The 20,790-nt window shown below is 35.9% G+C and overlaps 1 protein-coding gene across 1 annotated transcript in view; it reads right to left on the bottom strand.

Moving 5' to 3' along the window:
- Positions 1 to 15,071: 15,071 nt before the first annotated feature.
- Positions 15,072 to 20,790, bottom strand: part of LOC141586834 (protein PIN-LIKES 7-like) — a 34,225-nt gene continuing 28,506 nt past the window's right edge. The window contains exons 3-11 of the mRNA XM_074408216.1: positions 19,821 to 19,900; positions 18,835 to 18,959; positions 18,506 to 18,630; positions 17,136 to 17,318; positions 16,865 to 16,960; positions 16,593 to 16,693; positions 16,283 to 16,335; positions 15,993 to 16,178; positions 15,072 to 15,311 (exon numbers count right to left, since the gene is read on the bottom strand). Of these exons, the coding sequence (XP_074264317.1) occupies positions 15,187 to 15,311; positions 15,993 to 16,178; positions 16,283 to 16,335; positions 16,593 to 16,693; positions 16,865 to 16,960; positions 17,136 to 17,318; positions 18,506 to 18,630; positions 18,835 to 18,959; positions 19,821 to 19,900 (1,074 nt within the window). The 3' untranslated portion in view covers positions 15,072 to 15,186. The remainder of the gene's footprint in view (positions 15,312 to 15,992; positions 16,179 to 16,282; positions 16,336 to 16,592; positions 16,694 to 16,864; positions 16,961 to 17,135; positions 17,319 to 18,505; positions 18,631 to 18,834; positions 18,960 to 19,820; positions 19,901 to 20,790) is intronic.

Genomic DNA, 20,790 nt, shown 5'->3' with positions numbered 1-20,790 from the left:
GCCACAAGAAATTGGGGGGAAAAAAAACAACAACAAAGCAAACTCCCAAATGAAACTCAAATACTATCGATCCCTTTATCCATCGTATCCATTTTTGTGCATGGTAGAGAGGGGACGACCCTTCTTCTTGTCTAGGCAAGAGGGGGAATTCCGCGATACTCCAGTGTTTCTAACGCCATAGGGAGTCTACTCTTGACAAAAGCATTTAACGATTGAGGACAAAGGTACCCTAGCTTGACACAACTTGGAGGTGATTTATTGGTATCCTTCTAGGCTTAGTAGTTTGAAGAAATTGCATCTATGAAGGAGTGTGTACCCTTGAATTGCTTCCCTTGTAGATAATTTCTGCCATTTAGATGAGGAAAGTGGCTATTATTTTGTAGATGCATCCATACTTGATTTTTTTTTGTGCTTTAATGTTTGGATGTGTCGCCATTTTGGCAAGACCCACCTTGCCTTACAAGAAGGCATCCTACCTCATGGTTGTCTTATTGTGAGTTGAAGGGGCAGAGTGAGACCCGCTAATTGTCTCATATCGGCTATGATATTAGGTTAGTTTAAAATAAAGGTCCTAGTCTTGGTCACCTCTTTACTCGGGACGAGCAAAGGTTTGGTTTGGGGATATTTGATGTCACCCTAATTTGAGCGTATTTAGTCCCAGAATTAGCCTTGTTCCCATGCTTTTTAGTGCATATTTGGGTCATTTATTGTCTTTAGTCCTTTGTTTTGCATATTCTTTGAGGTTTTGTGTCCTTGGTAGGAAAGTAGTGCAAACCTTGCATTTTCATGGCAAAATAGAGCTAAATTGATTGAATTCAATGACCAAGCATCAAAGAGAAGACAAGATTAGAAGGCCTTTGTACATACTCTAGTAAATGGGCAATGATGAGAAAAGATCCTTGCATCTTCGAGGAAATCCTCAAGGATTTTATGAAGAGAAAGGAAGAAAAGAAGAAAGGAAGAAGTTGTAAGACAATCCGAGCGGATTGTCCACAAGCCGCCCATCCAGCATAGGCAATTCGAGCGTCTTCCCTAGCTGGACGCCCGTCCAGAACCACCACAATCCGCCCGTCCACCCCAAGAATCCGCTCGGCCAAATCCTCCACAATCCGCCCGTCCCGTGCCTTGGACGCTCGGATTCTATGACAGCTAAATCCGTCTTCTACATGTTCAAGGAAGGATGCGCATATTTTTCCAAAGACCGGCGAAAAGGAGACCGGAGTCTCTCTTTAGACCGGCGATTCCTCAAGGACTTAATCGTCATTTAAGCCCTTAGTTAACCCTAATTTATATACCTAATCCCTACTATAAATACCCCATTAGTCTAATTAGCTAAGCATGTTCTTCTTAGCAATCTTTAGAGTAGTTAATATCAATCAAATCCCTCTTTAAATCTTGTAATCAACATTTAATCAAGTCTTAATACAAATTTCATTTCCGTAATCTCTCTTTTGTTCATCTTTCATTTTGGGTAATTGAAGATTATTTGGGTTATTATTGGAAGATTGACAACCTTCCAATCAATCATCAAGTACTTCTATTATTCTTTGCTTTATTATTGGAATCATTAGTAGGTATAATTCTCTTAATCCCTTTTTAATTATTGTTAATCATTTTCATTTATTCATCATGTTTTACTTTGTTGGTATGATTGACAACCTTACTAGCATGTGAAACATGATAATGAGTGAGTAGTTTCCTTAGCTAGGGTTAATGGGTAATTAGGGGAAACCAACATGGGGGATGATTCATGCTTAATTTAATATGTTTTCATAGTTTATTTGCTTGCTTGTTGTGATCTCAACTTATGCACATGTTATGTTTGATGAAATGCGAGCCTATGAATCCTTGTATTTTTTACCCATCACCTATCTTTTCAATGAGACTTGTAATATATAAACCAACTCGAGTCTCATTAGACCATGCATATAGTTGAGTAGGGAAGATTAAGTCGACTTGTAGGTGTTGTATAATCTAATCGATTCGGCTCCGGGACCCAAACTTTCCTAGGATTGTAAGATATAAACCAACTCGATCCATCACAACAATAATTGTTTGCTTATAATTTGAGAATATGTTTGTATGATCAATTCTCATGAATCCCCTATGACCCCATGACACCCTAGTGCCTTTTATCAATTGTTTACATCCCTTTTTAATCATCTTGCTTGTTTACTTTTATTGTTATTTAGTTTAGTGATCTTCTATTCCAACCCCAATTTGTGACACCCCTAGACACCGCTAGTTGCAATTGAAAATCTCATCTCAATTCCCGTCCCTTGGGATCCGACCTTTACTTGCCTCTTTACTAATTGTAGAGTTGTTTGTGGAGTTATAAATTGTGTTTTGGTCTAGGTGCTCCTAACGACAAGTACCGAAAACTAAACCTCCCTCGAGAGTCTGACCATACTCGATGGTCTTAGTTTATGAAGTAAAAACAGAAAACCAGCAGTGGCAGTATTCAGCGAGAGGTCATGTCAATTTATTATCTATCACGTTTTAAGTGAACTAAAGCGGTGAACTACGATAATTTTAATTGACACGGTCGATAAACTCGATGAAAGAAGATGCATGTTTTAGTTATGGCGATTTAGCGATGCATGCGACATAAAATAAAATGCAAGCATAAAATAAATAAATCCTAGTATGGCCTTTCCTAAAATAAAATAAAAAACTATTTAACTATTACATATTCGGAAACCAACTACTCCATTGGTCCCTTTAACTTCGGTTGTGACACGCATCTCGAGGTAACACCGTCTTTATGTATCGCCATTCATGAAGAAATCCGTCTTTGGGAACCCCGGAATGAATAAAATTACATAATAAATTACATAATTTCCTATTATACATTTGTAACAAAAATAAAATAAATCTATTTAAATTACAAAACGGTGATACGAGATCACAATAAAATTACAACCGAATCGATATTCCCATACATTTCGGGAAATACCAATTAAAATCCAAGGCCATACTAAGTAAAATTACATAATTCAAAAATTACATAAATTAAATTTATGACAATCATAAAGAAAATGCAGCATTATAATATGTATGAACATGCTAAATTTTATGCTAAATCGCCTTTAATTAGCCAATATCGTATATTACTCGGTTTTTACGGATTTGCGTGATTTCAACATTTTACAATCACAAAAATACATAAATTCATATTTATGCATAAGTTAATTACCCTAACCTCTTAGGACTCAAAATTTAGTCTTCACTAATAATTTGACCATAATTAACTCATATTTATAAAATTGTTCATTAATGGACTAAAAATTACAAAAATAAGCTATAAACTTCAAATAAATCACAAAATTTCAAATAAATTCAAATTTTGAAATTTAAACTCATGAACATTCTGGAAAAATACCATGACACTCATAATGTTCAAAACCTTAGGTCAAAAATTTCGAAATATTTCCGGAAAAACAATGTTGCGGTTTATCGGTTTTTAATAAAATAATCATAAAAACATGGAAAAATTATATTCATTAACTTTTCAATTTTAGATCTGGAAAAAGATAATAAAATGCAACATTGGACGTTTTTCCTTAGTCATAGATTATGTTTTATTAATTTTTCACTAATAATGTCACTATTTATGCTATTTTTCTTCAAAAATCCATAAATCATGCAAAAAGACTTCACTATAGCCCATTATTTTACACACATCTTGTAAAATTGCATGTGACAACATATTAAATTTCTATGACCAGATTCGAAATTTAACTCATATTAACCTATTTTTCACCTAAATCCGAATTTAATAATGAAAAATCCATTTTTCGAGCATAACAAGTCCAAAAATTATGAAAATTTACAGGTTATCTCAAAATAATATATGTGACAACATATCCAAAAATCACTGAAAAATTCGAAGTATAGCTAATTTTAGACCGAAAATGACATTTTTACTCATAAAATCATATTTAAATGTCATTATTGTATAATATGAACAATAAAAATCCGTAAATTTAACCAAAATATCCTAAAACATTTTAGGACCAGAAATTTTAACATGCATGAATTAATTTCGTGATATATCATAATAACACAAATTTTACAAGTTTTATATGTTAATCTTTATAACTCGGAAAAACTTTTAACCGATTTGCATGCAAACAACAATGGCTCTTGATACCGATTGAAGGAAAAGTAGATCTATATACTTACATATTCAAATATGTTATTAAATTAATTTGTCATAAAATTAATAAAGGTCTTATGCATGCAAACTAATTAGCAAAATAAAGAAGAAATCATGTTCTTACATTGGGATTTCGGTTCAAATGGGCACAAAAGAGATCTCCTTCTCTTTTGTTCTTGAGCTTTCCTTTTGGATGAACAAAGACCCAAGTGTAGGATCTCTCCCAAGGAATTATACCCAAAGCTTACTCTTAATTAAAATTAATATTATGAGTACTAGATAATATTAATTCTTGTAGAAAAATGACCCAAAAATATTGTTTGTGCTCTTGAATATTCGGTCAAGAGTAGAAGAATTTTGGAGTGTTTTATCTCTCTAATTTCTCATTAAAATGTAGAGAGGAAATTAATTTCTTACACTAGAAATTATGTGTGTTGATTGAACTAAAAATTAGAGAAGAAAAACTCTCTAAATGATCTTGGTAAAACCGGTGGGGGGAGAGATTGGGTAGCCTATGCATGGGCATGATTCTCTAACCAAGAGAATAGGTATGCAAGGCTAGGTGTAGGTAGTGTCATCATATTGTTTCCACTTAAATTATTAAACATAATTTAATCACCATAATCCCTCCATATTTCGGTCCACTTATAATATGGGATCCATATTATTTTTGTCAATTTTGTCTGATGTCACATGTCATATGTTACATAAATTTGTTGTGCATTTTTAACATATTAAAAATCAACGTATTATTAAAAAAATACGTCACATGCAAAATCGACTTAGTAATTCATAATTACTTGTACCAAAATATTTTACCGTTTATAAATCACAACAGTTTGTATTTAAAATAATTCATTCAAATCAATTGTTTTCTTAAACAATAATTTCATCTGAGTAATGATACAATTTGATTACTCAGACCGCATCTCATTTAATCACATTTCAATGTGATACGTAAATTTTACTTCCAAAATCGTCCGTCAATTTTCAAGTAATTTAATTAACTCGTAACATTATACGATTAATTAAATGATCAATTAAGAGTGTTACCCTATAGGTATGACCTAGGGGATCAACTGATCACCACCGTCGCACGACAGTAATGTCAAACTCTAGTCAGCCAACCATTACCGATATATGTTGATCAGTTGACAGTAAAAATACTTCCCAATTGTATTCTTTAAAATGAGATTTAATAATGATATTTAAATCATGTGATCGCACTATTGTTGAGGACACATTTCCCAACATATTGTTACAAACGTTTCTAGATGAGAGAGTACAATACTATGAGGTAACAGTGATTTCGACTGACACACTTGAAGACTTTAGATGATTTTTGCAAATTAAAAAGCTTTGAGTTCTTAAAACTGATTTTGCAAAATGCTTTGATTTCTCAAGTAAAAGTCTTACTTTCAAAGTGAAGGGTGGTGCTCCTTTTATAGAGGAAAAAAACGGATGGGTGCATGCTAGGGTTTGTAGTCAAAATTTTGGTCATGAGACACAAGTGTTGACCTTCCCAAACTAGCACCAAAAGGGCTTCTTTCTAAGAAGCAAAAAGGAGAAAAGAAAGTTTATAAGTAACCTTAAAGAGCCTTTGCATTTTCAGAAATAAAGAGGAGAGGACATTAGCAAGAAGACAATTCTTGTTAAAGAGAGAAAGAACCAAACAAAGTTTTATAAGAAACAAGCAAAGGTGTATCATAAAAGAGGAAATATTTTGAAGTACTCTTTTCAAACTCCTTTCTAAAGACCACCCTTCCAAATATTTCAAGTTTGAAATCTGAAGTATGAAAGCCTATTTTGATAAAGATGAAATATTTGAAATGAAAGATTTGCTTCAAGTGTGACGGGTCAAACGAGATGGTCAAGCATACTACTACCCGTTATAAGTGACGGTGTGCCTGACTGTCACTATTACATGTATTTTACTCTTTCATCTTTTACATAGGTTGACCAAACGACTCTATATCTTGGGTAGCAAATGATTGACGATCCTTGATTGATTAAGACTTGCAAATTGATCGATTAAACCTTAAATAGTAAACTAAGAAGGCACAAGTTAAATGGGTATGTCATCATCAATTAAGAGAACCCAACAAATTCCCCCCTTTGATGATGACAAGCCCTAACAAAAAATGAATGTCTATCAAAGCTAATATTCCCCCTTTCGTGTTTAGTCAAAAAACACCAAGAAGATGTAAATTAGAGTATGTTAACCAAATGAAGCAAAAGACCTAAAGCAAGATAGACTAGACATAGAGAATAAACCACATATCAGGGATTAATTGAGAAATTTAGAGCATATCAAGGGTTAATCAAATTACTATAGAAGACAAGAACATGAGTTTTTACCTTTTCCCCCTCTTGACATCATCAAAAGGGCAAAGATGCTATCGTTGGATCATTGGAGAACACATGTTAGAAAACACATAAAGATATGCATAGATGTGAAAAGATAACAAGGTCAACACAAATCACAGTTTAAACATAGTTCAAACGATGTTCACCACGGCTAGTTTAAGTTTAAGATTACACCACCAAATTTAAAGTGAGAGTGAAGGGTAGGGGTGTAAAAAAAACGGCAAAAGAGCTTGATTATGGACACGGTTTGGGTCTAAGAGGAGGAGACTTGGTCACCATCGGAATTTCCCTCGGAATTGCCATCATCCTTAGCTTGAAGGAGGGTAGAGATGATATCTACTTCCCCTTTGAGCCCATCCACGGCCTTCTCAAGGCGAGTAATAGCAACATCCTTCTTCTCCAAATCAGCTTTGACCCATTCACCCAAATCTTGCACGACCTTTAGAACGGCTGCCATGTTGGGACCCGAGCCTTTACTAGATGAGGCCGACTCTTGGCCCTTAGCACGAGACTTCACCGGGTGTAACTTATCATCACCAATCCTAATTAGCATCTTCCCAAACTGACCATCACTCATTGTGTCACAACAATTGATACACCCTACACTAGTTGAAAGTAACAAACCCTTAGCTTTCAAGACCTTGGACACCCACATACAATATGGTAGACGGATAATGCTAGTATCTTTGGGGTCATGAAGTTTGGCGGTCATTGCAGAAAAGAGGCGAAACATGAGGCCGGGTAGGTTAATTTTTCTGTGAGTAGCGATGTGGTAGATAAGATATTGTTGGGCAATGGACAATTTTGTACGGTCACCGGATGGGTACAGGGTGCGACACAACATGTTAAAAATCAAGCGGAGAGGGGGAGGGATTTGGGTATTTCCAACAGACCCGCATGTTACTGCTTTCGGGTAAACGGTTTTAGCGATTGTCAAAGGGGAGGCATAGTCAAGGGCGGGCCAAGTTTCAGATGGAAGGTTGTGATAACCTTCGTTCGGAATTTGAAGAATCTCAGAAAAATCACTTTTAGTGAGGGTGAAAGGCTTACCATTGACTTTGGCAGTGAGAGAGGTTCCGGATTTATCAACCCGTAAAGATGCATAGAATTGAACCACTTCACAGACATATACCAGTTCCGTGATCTCCATTAAATCTTCCCATTTTTTAACAGCTAACATTTCCCGGACCTTGTCAAATGCGGGTCGATCATAGCATGTTTTTTCATAGATCCGAGTCGAGTGAACCACGTCTTTGGAGATCAACCTTTCACAGTGACGATAGATCGAAGGAGGAAGATTTAATGCGTCGATTTGGGCCCACAGTGAATCCACATCCCACTTAGATAATAAAGGGACCAAGTCATTGGGTCCGAGAAAGACGACTTTCCCTTTTCCTAACACAGCCGAAACTTTGGCTTTCTTCTGTGGTGGACCCTTTTGCAACTTTTCCCTTTTTGTTTTCTTAGGAACAGTATCCTCAACCCCGAGATCATCATCAAGGTCAGAGACCTTTCCCTTTCCTTTATCGTTTTTTGTTGGTGACTCAGATCTGTCACAAGCAAGATTATCCTCATTCAAATCAATCACGTCTTTTTCGACATTGGTTTCATCACCCTCAGCTTCCTCATTTATATCGGGGAGACTGACTGTTCCCTTTCTCTTGACCCCTCGCTGTGATTTGGCCAGTACAACAACCTCCTGATCCCCCTGATCTACTTCTTCCTCTGATTGAGGGGAGTGGTCAAGGTGATTGTCTTCATCATTATCCCCATCGAGAATGATGACCGTAGCCGATGACGACCCTACTGAGGGAGTGGTTTTCCGATTGGCGGCACAGGTTCGCTTCCCGATCATGGAGGAGTTCGGGGGTTCAGGGGGTATGGGTTTTTTGGGAGAGAGTGTGGCTATAGGTAAGGGTTTAAGGGGGGTTTCGGGTGCGAGAGGGGTTTCAGGTGTCGGGTTAATGGGAAAGGCGTAGGATCCTTTTCTTTTGGTTATGTCGGTTTGAGAGGAGGATGGATTGGAGGTGGGGTCTGATGGTGAGGTAGGGGTTGACATGAGGGTAGGTTTAAGTTTAGTATTGTAAGAGGTTTTTACCATAGTAAAAATGGTAAGGGTAGGTGAGGAGGAAGATGGACGGTTGGTAGGTGGGAGTTTGTGAGGTTGGGTTGATTTAGGGAGTTGGACGGGTTTTGTTTGAAGGGAAATAGGCTCAATTAATTATAGGAAGGTAAAGGTTGGTTGGGTCTCATAAATAAAATGTATACAATTGAGTTTTTGGATTTAATGGTGATGTGAAAATAAACATTGCACTAGACGTGAAGTTGAGTGATTACCAATTCACAAAGATGATATCAATTTACGGTTAACAAACAATATGCAAACACGAGAAAGAACAATATCATACTAACATGTCCCTAATTAGTCAATCATTTAAGAGAAATTATGGTCTACACTCCATTTTATTGTGGGGTTCTATTCATTCTTTCGACCACTCCATTTTGTTATGGGGTTCTAGGAGCCGAGAAATTATAATCTACACCATTGTCTATCACAATAAGCACCAAATGATGAGTTTTGAAATTCGGTTCTATGATCGGTTCTTATGGAAACAAGTTTTAAATCAAGTTTATTTTGAATCTTTTTCAACCAAATTAGAAACTCATCAAATGCCTCATTCTTTGAACTTAATAAGAGTGCCCAAATGAACCTAGAGTAATCATCAACAATGACACACACATACCGACTACCACCTCTACTTCTAGTTCTCATTGGGCCACATAAGTCGATATGTAAAAGTTGTAGAAGACGACTTGTACTCACGATTCTTTTTGGTTTAAAGGAACTTCTAACATGTTTACATTTAGCACATTCATCACATACTTTATCAAAATCAAACTTCATGTTAGGAAAGCCTTCAACTAAGTCAAGTCTTCTAAGAGTATTAAGAGTTTTAGCACTAACATGTCCAAACCTTTTGTGCCACAACCAAGGATCATTTTTCATTACACTCATGCATGATATGGTATGACCGGATAACATGTTTAAGTCGGTTAAATAAACATCTTTGACACGTCTCCCTTCGAGAATTATTTCATGAGTTGTGGCATCAATTATTCGACACAAATTAGCACTAAATTCCACAATGTTACCTTTATCACAAAGTTGAGAAATACTAAGGAGATTATGTTTCAAACCTTTGACAAGCCGCACGTTGTCGACACAAAGTAACGATGACTTACCGACCTTCCTAATGCCAATAATTCCACCATTCTTGTCATCACCAAACGTTACCTTGCCACCATCATACGCATCTAGTGAGAGGAATTGACTTCTATCTCCCGTCATGTGACGAGAATATCCACTATCCAAGTACCAATTGCGGTCACCTCTCACCAAGCCCTACACGAGATTAGACTTTGAGTTTAGGAACCAAAATGAATTTGGGTCCCTTCTTATCTTTTATATTTCTTAACATATCTTTTCTAATCCACATTTGTTTTACAACTTTGATGTTCTTGTTGATATCATTATGTCTCTTTTTTAAAGCATTAAAGACATGACCGGTCTTACCACAATAGTTGCAAATGATATGCTCGGGAAGACCAACATATTTCCTTCTTCTAAAGTCGGTTTTGGTGGGATCCGATTTTTGGATGTGACAGTCGGACTGACTGTTCCATTTAAAACCGAGACCGGCAACTCTATCACATCTTTTAGACTGATTTGTGAGAAAGTTTAAGACGTTTTGGCTGCCTTTCCAATTTTTCGAAACATTCTTAGCCTCAACAAGTTCCTTGTTTAGCTCATCGACTTTAAAAGTAAGATACTTAATTCTTTCTTTAGAGTTTTCAAGCTCTTTCTTCATTATGACATACTCGGACTTCAACTCCATGAAATTTTCAGATTTTTGTTGAACATTAAGCTTAAGACTCGAGATGCATTTCTCTAGGTGAACGATTTTAGAACTAGATGAACTACATTCGGGAGAATCATGTTGAACTTTGACAAATTTTTCGTGAAGCATTCAAATCTCCCTCTTGTATGCATCTATGTTAACCTTAAGACATTCATTCTCCTTGGATAACTTAGTGACAAGTTCATTCGAAACTTCATTTTTACTGTTAGAGGTGACAGTCTGAAACACTGTTACTTTAAGTTCTTCTACCTCATCAACTAGGTCATCAATGACATCTTTGAAAACAGATTTTTCTTTTAAAAGTTCATCACGATCCTTGGTTATCATGGACATTTGTATAACAAGAGTGGTGTTGACATTTTCAAGGTCGGAGACATCATTGGGGGTCGACCTAAGACACTCTAGTTCTTTAAACAATTGTTTGTTCAATTTGTTGACTCTTTTTACTTCATCATATGCTTCAGAGGTGACAGTGATAGTGTCTGTTGCTTTCAGTTCATTTTTTAGGTTAAAGTTTTCTTGTGCAATTTCTTCAATTTCGTCTGGCATGACGTCAAGCTTATCATTTTGTGAACGACACTTATCAAAGAGTTTGTCGAGAATCTTACATACTTTTTCTTTGGAGTAAGATCTAACCTTGGCTTTTAGATGTTTTACCTCATTGTCGGAGTCCGAGTCGGAGTCACCGGGGTGAGCCATGAGACATCTAAGATGTTCAATTTTAGAAGTTTTTGAGACTTTGTCCTTAAGATGACTTGTAAGACACATTTTAGCCTCTAGTTCCTCCTCGATGATTTCATCATCCTCGGAGTCGGACATTCCCCAAATGGCAGACATGACCCTGTTCTTGTAATCCTTCTTAGCCTTATCTCGCTTATCCTTCGACTTAATCTCATCCCACTTAGGACATTCTTTAATTTGATGTGAGTTGTCACCACATTTAAAGCATCCTATAGTGGAAGTAGGTCTTCTCTTGGGAAAGCGTTTTTTCGTGTGATTATTATTGAACTTTTTGTGTCCATGGTCATTCACCATTCCAACTAAGTTCCTAGAGAACAAAGCAAACTCATCTTCCTCTTCATCCTCATCATCAATTGAAGAGGATGCTAGAGCAAGACTCTTTCCCCTTGAGGATTCACTAGAGTGCTTATCGAGATTGAACTCGTGAGCCATTAGTGATCCCATTAGTTCATGAAGAGAGTGAGTGGACAAGTCTTTGGCTTCCCCTATGGCGGTCACCTTAGGTTGCCATTTAGTGGTAAGACTACGAAGAATTTTTCGAATGATGTCCTCAGACTCGAAATTTCTCCTTAGACTTTTTAGCTGATTGATAATACACGAAAAGCGAGATGAAAAACTATTTATGGATTCATCCTTTGACATGTGAAACATCTCATATTGTTGCATGAGAAGGTCAATACGGTGTTTTCTAACTTGAGACGTCCCTTCATAGACAAGAACAAGGGAATCCCAAATTAATTTGGCCGTAGGACATCCGGAGATTCGACTCACCCCGGCCTCTCCAACACATCGTTGAAGAATCGACATTGCTTTCGAGTTCTTTTCGGCCAATTTAAAATCATTTTCATTGTAATCTTTTTCGGCCTTGATTTTAGTAGAACCTGTAATAATGTCGGTTTCCTCAATGACAAGAGGTCCATCCTCAATGATTTTCCAACATTGATAATCGATACTTTTGATATAGTGCTCCATTTTGAGCTTCCACCACCCAAAATTCTCACCGGTAAAGACCGGGATCTTGGAGTGTTTTGTAGAATCCATATACCAAGAATCAAACTCAAAGGCGGTTAACCTCGATCAAAAGCACGGGACTCTGATACCAATTGAAGATTTATGGATTCTAAGTACCTAAGAGGGGGAGGGGGTGAATTAGATACTATTTTAAAAAATTCAACTTAAATCTTTATTGTTTAAAGATAAGTTGATGAACAATGTGAAGAGCGAATGGATACATCAATTAAATGAAATGATTAAATGTGTATCACGGAAGCTCGAAGAAACAAGTGATGTTTGGAAGTGACAGTTGTTCTGACTGTTACTCGATGGTCTTAGTTTATGAAGTAAAACCAGCAGTGACAGTATTCAGTACTGTTACTAACAAAATCGTAAAATAAAAACGAGTAACTAAGTTGCAGCGGAATTAAAAGCGAAGAGATAAACAACACAGCGATTTTGAATTGGTTCGGCCGACACTCTAAAGGCCTACGTCCAATCTTCTTTTATTGATAAGTGAGGTAATCTACTCCGACTACTTTAAAACACTAACAACAAAAGGACCAACAGCCTACTCCGGTTGCGACACGAGTTCTAAGACTACTCCGTCTATGAACTCTACACTCTAACTAGAATGTTTACAAACCAAGTTTCCTTAGACTGATTCTTTGAAAAGAATTGAGAAGGACAACTTATTGTTACAAACGTTTCTAGATGAGAGAGTACAATACTATGAGGTAACAGTGATTTCGACTGACACACTTGAAGACTTTAGAAGATTTTTACAAATTAAAAAGCTTTGAGTTCTTAAAACTGATTTTGCAAAATGCTTTGATTTCTCAAGTAAAAGTCTTACTTTCAAAGTGAAGGGTGGTGCTCCTTTTATAGAGGAAAAAAACGGATGGGTGCATGCTAGGGTTTGTAGTCAAAATTTTGGTCATGAGACACAAGTGTTGACCTTCCCAAACTAGCACCAAAAGGGCTTCTTTCTAAGAAGCAAAAAGGAGAAAAGAGAGTTTATAAGTAACCTTAAAGAGCCTTTGTATTTTCAGAAACAAAGAGGAGAGGACATTAGCAAGAAGACAATTCTTGTTAAAGAGAGAAAGAACCAAACAAAGTTTTATAAGAAAACAAGCAAAGGTGTATTATAAAAGAGGAAATATTTTGAAGTACTCTTTTCAAACTCCTTTCTAAAGACCACCCTTCCAAATATTTCAAGTTTGAAATCTAAAGTATGAAAGCCTATTTTGATAAAGATGAAATATTTGAAATGAAAGATTTGCTTCAAGTGTGACGGGTCAAACGAGATGGTCAAGCATACTACTACCCGTTATAAGTGACGGTATGCCTGACTGTCACTATTACATGTATTTTACTCTTTACTCTTTTACATAGGTTGACCAAATGACTCTATATCTTAGGTAGCAAACGATTGACGATCCTTGATTGATTAAGACTTGCAAATTGATCGATTAAACCTGAAATAGTAAACTAAGAAGACACAAGTTAAATGGTTATGTCATCATCAATTAAGAGAACCCAACACTAATCCTAATGTGGACCCTAGTTTGGTTGCGGTAAACCATTTGTTGTTTCTAGCTTTTTGACGGTCGACGAGCTAGGTCAAGCTAAGGAAATTTAACTCTGACCCATCTAGAGTGGCGAGTCAAATGGTGACGTGACGCCCTAACGAACGGGTTGGGCCGAGCCACCTCTGGTTATGACCATTCAGACGATTTAGTCACTAGTAAACCCGTATTGCCCAATAAAATAACTTTGCCATCACCTCTTTACAAATCTAATTTTTCTTTTTTTTTCCTTCGTTTTTTTATTGCAAACCCAATAGAACAACAATAATTTTACCATACCTTAGTACTTTCATCTCTCTTTCTCATGCTTGGTTTGATTCATACGAGTCGTCAAGTACATGGTGCTTTGGATATGTACCTTTGTTTTTCGTCATCCACTGAACAAAAACTTATTAGGAAAGAATTTGGGAATCAATTTGACTAATTTAAGATGACTTCTGGTGATGATTTTGGATTTTGTGACTTACTCTTGCTCTTTGATTTTAGTTCCCCTATCCAATTGTGGTCATGTTTTGATAAAACTGAAGAAACAATCATTGTGTAGGGGTATTGGTAATTAGGCTGCTACAAGTCTACGACAAGTCTTACAAATCTCCTCTGATAGTGCTTTTTTTATTTGATTTTGTCCTAGTCATTTTTCCGGTGTTTTGAACGGCAAGAAATTTACCTAAATATCTCCAATTGGACTTAATTGCACATGTGGTATAACTAATGCGGTTAATTTGCACTAGTAGAAAGTTGGCGGTTAATTTGCACTAGTAGAAAGTTATAGAGATAATTTGCACATTGTATCAAACGTATGAGGCCTTAGTTGACTAGGGTAGTTATAACGCCACTTATAAGTACATTGTACACCATGTCACCTGTTTTTATGTTTGACTTAGTGAACCGATTAATCAACACACTCATAAAATATGAGACAAGCGTTATACTCTCTATCAAAATCGTTCTCCTAAACTAATACAGACTACTCCATTAGAAATGGAAAAATATGCGGACTTGTATTCTTCGCTAATCAGGAAGTGTATGTGGACTACCAAAGTTGGCTGGTGTGAGTGGTAAGGGCTCTCATCTCTTAAACAAGTGGTCAGGGGTTCGATTCCTGACTCTTGCGAATGAAAAAGCCAAACTTGGGAGGGGTCAACCCATTAAATTGCCTTCAGTACCCCGAAGGAGATTGCCCCACCTGTCGGTAGGGGATACTCCTGGTCAACACCAAAAAAAAAAAAAAAAGGAAGTGTATGTGGACTGTGGAGCATATTGAGGGCGACATTGTCCAACATTATCACTGTATCACTCTGGTAATCGGAAAATTTTTGCTCCATTGATGATTGCTATGATACAATTATACATCATTGAAATAATTACTTGTTGAAGAATAGTCGAAAATGTTACACATCCTACACTCATATGTTGTTCAGGAAAGAATCCACAAGAATACAGTAGACCATAGAGTAAGTGCAAGAGCTGCAAAAGCATATGTCCACAGAAATATGACTGAGCATTCTTCTTGTCCAACATCAAATAACTGTGTCATGGTTCCTGCATTCATAAATACAACAAACATATATGGTTATGGTAATTAAACAACCACGAAGGCTCTTGCCTTTGACGTGAAAAATTAAAGGATCCCAAAAAAAACTTTTCGTGGGCGGTCCTTTGAATTTTATTAAATATGAGTACTATTTTACAAAACTTATATAATTACATATTTTAGCACAACTAATAGGCAAAATGCACAACATAGTTTAGCTTTATGTTGATCTGGGACTTTGGAACCTATTGCTAGATCCGCCAATGAAAGGGGTATGACGTAGGTAAGCCTTTTACTACCATTATGTTCCATAATGTTAAAAACAGAAAATGACTGTTTTTGGATAAAACCATAATGAAAATGAGTTGTTAATTACGGAGTAATAGTCAATTCACATTATAAGAACCGCAAGCACTCGTGGTAGAAATTCTAGATCGCAGCCAAGTCATAAAGATTTTGGAGATTTGACGTGAGCACGTGACCACACTATGAGGTGCCAGCCACATTGGTGGCAAAATGACCAAGATCAGACAGCAATGGCCGATTTTGAGAATCAGACTAGAACCGAGATTAACATCATAGTGTCACTTTAGTAACACGTTTTAATTTATCCTATTAAATTTCGGAGCCCCCTAAAATGACGTACATCTACCGGCAATGGAAATGAAACAGGAAAGTTGTGTACTAACCAATATTCATGGCTGGGGGAAGACTGAATTGAAGCATGAGCACAAAGTGATATAAAGGGTCTGAAGGGAGAAAGCCAAGGTTATCAGCAGCTTTCACAACTCCAACTCCGATTACCGGAAGTAGAATGTACTTCACAAATATGATTCCAAGAATCACTGGTGTCTTTACTTTGGTTGATTTTAAACCTGTCTCATTTCAGAAATCAATCATCAGAATTCCTTTTCCCTTAATCTGCTATTCTACTGCGAGCAGATACCAAAAGAAAGCCATTATGATAAAGATTATGTACCTTGAGTTAAATTTCCACCAAGAATAAGAGTGATACATGGTATAGTTCCATCCCTACAGATAAGTAAATATATGCAGCAAAGTTCAGATGATCCATATGTAGAGAAAATTTATTACAGAAAAGTTGGTAATTAGTAATGAGTCTTCTATGAGACGGTCTTACAGGTGAGATCAATTGGAGAATTGGAAGATCCCACATGTAAAACCGCGAGTCTTCTATGAGACGGTCTTACAGGTGAGATCAATTGGAGAATTGGAAGATCCCACATGTAAAACCGCCACATACAAATTGTGGATATATAGAAGCCTACCCAAGCAATTTGATGCAGTCTTGAATAACGTGAAATGGTGCACTTTCACCAATAATGAGGTCCTTCAACCAAGTAATTGCACCAAACAAGAGTCCAAAAACCTTGACATAAATGAACAATCAAGTTTAGAGTGTTCAGAGATACTTGCATTAGGCACCCATTTATCATGTTTTTTTGGTTAGCTCTTTTGAGTGTTACTTGAGACTAGAATATTCAAATAAATAGAACATTAAATTGTTATACATACAAAGAAAAGGATCAGAGAAACTCACAGCAGCGACAGTAGGAGGTGCCATTAACTCCTCTAGAATCTGACGGAAGACATCGACTACCTTTCGCCAAATGGGCTCCTCTTTTCTAGGAGATGCCTACAGTTTTGCAAAGAAAAAAGTTAAGAGATCCAATGTTATGAACTTTGCACATATCTACAACTACAAGTGTTACTTTAAGATATACTCCTACAACATTTGCTCAGTTCTTCATCAGACATAGAGAAGTGGGGAAGTTCCTATAATAGTTAAAAAAAAAAAAGCAAAAACATACTGGTTGGATTAGTGCAGCATACTGTCGATTATGTCCACTAAGAAGATGAGAGTTCTCATTTGCTTCTAAGTCCTTGTTGGGCTGTTTTATAGCCTCCTCTTCAGCTGCTATTAGCGCCTTAAATTTTAATGACGAACTCTTCACCAGATGGTAAGTGTATGTCCATATGAAAAACCCACCAAGCTGAAAATCAATTATTTCATTAATTAATATTATTATTTCTTCACTTCTAGCAATAGATTACATAATGACACAGATTGCATAAAAGTCCTAACAGAAGCTTGAACAGAAACCTTACAATACAGTTAGAGTGTCAATAGTTCAAGATTAAAACATACAACAATGTTCCATGGTGCGTTAAGGACACGGGGAAAGAAGATTGGATATACACAAGTTTACCATGTGGTTACCAACAAGACTACAAGAGACACTTTTCTAGCATACACATAATAAAATTGTTTGCGAATGCGTTAAATGACTACTACATGAGCAATTAACAAGCTGAAAATCCTAGAAAGAAGCCATCACTTTCTCTCTCTAGAACTCTCGCGGTTTCATTTACTGGATGAGTATGCACAACAGACTGCTTACCAAAGACAGACTGTACACTAAGGGGATTTGTCAGGATACTATCTGTGATCTTTGTGGCATAGCTAATGAAGTCAACCCCATCTATTCTATAACTGTCCATACAGCAGTGTCTGTATTTTAGAGCTGCAACAGTGTTTGGCTATCAGATTCCAACCTGACAATATGATTCAACGGTATAGTAGTACTGGCAGGAGCAGAAGCAAAATCCAGAAAAGATTGATTGGTGTGTGCTTTGTTAGACTCACCTATGCTATATGCATTGCTAGGAATCAGGCTAGAATACATCACAGCTTATCCTACAACCTAGAGTACAAGTCAAGCTAACAGTGAAGAGTGTGATGCAGCGGTTTTGGAGTAAGAATGCAAGTCAATTTCCCGCTAGAGATTTACAATGTATACAAAGGATAAGTAGAGTTTTGTAATCCTCTTAGATTCCATATGTTACTGTGTAATATCTTGTGATACAAACGATGATGTAATTTCTGCTGTTTGATCTTAATATACATGACAATATAAAGAATAGCAGCTAGTTTAACGAGTACTCCGTAATCATGCTTTATTAAATTATTATCAGACAAAGAAAAGAGAGGCCTATATTCATGATATTCAATCAGTTAATCAAAATGTGGTAGCTCTAGCCTTCAAAATCTTCATAACACGGTCGTTAATCAGTGTATATTTAAAACTCCATGCGTTGTAGTACGAAAGCAAAACAAGGATGGAGGACAAAAAGATTAAAGGAACAAAAAATGAAAAAAAAAAAAAAAACTGTTGCATACCGCCATGGAAAAGGAAGCATAAGAGAGGCCAATTGAGGCACAAGCGTCATGATCGCTACCAAATGGACTGCCATCCTCACGGCAGATTGCAGGGACTATGATTAGAACAAGGTTTCCCAAATTTGCTGGTAATTCACACAATGTAACACAAATGATGGTTAAATTACATAATGGCTATATTCTATGCTAACTACTTATTAAGTTGGTAAGTTTTAATTCCAAAATAATATGTACTCATTCGTCCCAGTCAACAGTTGTAATTGTTTGAAATTTATGATGATAACTATTGACTGGGACGGAAGAGTATAATCGGCAATTGGGTAGATTACCTGATGAGCAACATGCAATAATTAAACCTTCAAGATGCAATCCAGGTTTTAGCAGTTTTACCAACATCCATCCAAGGATTCCTCCAAATAAAAAGGTTAGCCCCACATTTATGGGCATAAACCACCTGCAATTTTAAATGATTCCTAACAAATATGTTATCTTTTGAGTCTACCAACTCAATAATGTTACGTACATAGGGGTCGTTTGGTTGCATGTAGGAATTCGTATTGCCTAGGAAGTCATAAAACACATGATTTTAGAATTCATGTGAATTAGAAAATATTGTTTGGTTGCCATGTAGGAAGTTCAATTCATGTAGGCATTCACACTTACCTAGGGGGACCTAGGTAAGCCACTTCCTCCATTATGGAGGAATTGGAATTCATGGGAACTCCAAATTCATGTGAATTGGGGTAACCAAACAATATGTCAATTTTGCAATTCACATGAATTTAAATTCCTGTGTTATTTAGTGGGTAACCAAACGACCCCATAGTATAATCTAATTTAATTAAATGTAAATAAATAATTGAAACAATATACATAGTTTAAGTCGATGTTAAAAGGAGGTAATATCAGCAATGTTAAAGCAATAAGATCCCTTTGGCGTCTAATAGAGGAGAGATAGACTCCTAGAGTTAATTAAAGGGGCAAAGGTCTCTATCTATTCGTATCTCTATTTCCTTCTTTTTTCTCTCAATGGTCTAAATTCTGTTTTGAGACGATTTAACCGTTAATTAAAATGAGTTTGAGAATGATTAATGATTTAAGGAGGGGGAGTAGGAAGAAATATGAAATAAAAAAAAAGAACACTCATACCCCTATGATAAAATTGAAGAGTGTTTATCGAAAACAAAAGGCGATAGATTTTGGAGCAAAAACATTGTTTCGTGTCGAGATGACCTATTAATAATAAACAAGAAAACAAAAGGGAAAACATGAGTTTAATAAAGTAAAGAAAGATGAAGATAGGTAGCTAGCTAACCATGAAATAATGTCTTGCAACGTGACGGTCTTGGCCAAACTTGCAAACATGAGGGATGGGGTGAATACCACGAACACTATCTGCATCCATTTTTAATTAATTTTTAATTCGTTGCATTACTAAAATCACTACCAAAACCTTACAACTAACGCAACCAATGATTTAGATTTTAGATAACCCGCATGTTAAGCTCATGGCATAAAAATCCATGAATTCAGTGAATGCATGATGGACAATATCACACGGAAGAAATTGCGTCCCATGAAGATTTAAGAACAATAACGTACGTGTACTACTCTATCATTAATTTAATTAATTAAAATTAGAATTAATACAGATCCGCGCATGCAATGCGTGGTATATAGAGTTTTTACTTTTTTAGTGTATTATTTATATTTTATAAATTTAAACCTCATTTATATTTAATATTTCACTCTATTGTATTTTGATATAAAACAAAAATATTAAAATGCAAAACTAATCAAAGAGAATTAAGTTAAGCTGTGATTTTTTTTTAATGAATTTGGTTTTTTTTATCATGAAGTTAACAGTAAGATGTGTCAAGTTATTCTCTACCGTAATAATTATTCCATTATTGAAGAATTTAGCAACTTATAGTTTACAGTTTAATACCAACTTTATTTTGTTTTAATGAAAAAATCATATTTATGAATTTAATTAAAAGATTAAAGTTTAAAATATAAGAATATATTAATTGAAAATATAATCAATATCTATCTATCTATATTAATAAAGGAAACTTTTTTCGTGCGATTACAGAGAGTCCAACTTTTCCAAAACGCTATTTTAATTTTTATTAATAAACTCACTTAAAGATAACTTGATGAAGGGCGGACACTAATATATTTATTTGACTAAACTTATGAGTATAGGAATTGTTATAGTATTCCAACTCTTCAACGTGATCAATTGCTTTGCTCATAGTATTTGAGGTGAAATTATTCAATTC

The sequence above is a fragment of the Silene latifolia genome, chromosome 6, assembly GCF_048544455.1.
Source record: "Silene latifolia isolate original U9 population chromosome 6, ASM4854445v1, whole genome shotgun sequence".
Classification (NCBI taxonomy): domain Eukaryota; kingdom Viridiplantae; phylum Streptophyta; class Magnoliopsida; order Caryophyllales; family Caryophyllaceae; genus Silene; species Silene latifolia.
This window is presented reverse-complemented; position numbering and strand designations above follow the sequence as displayed.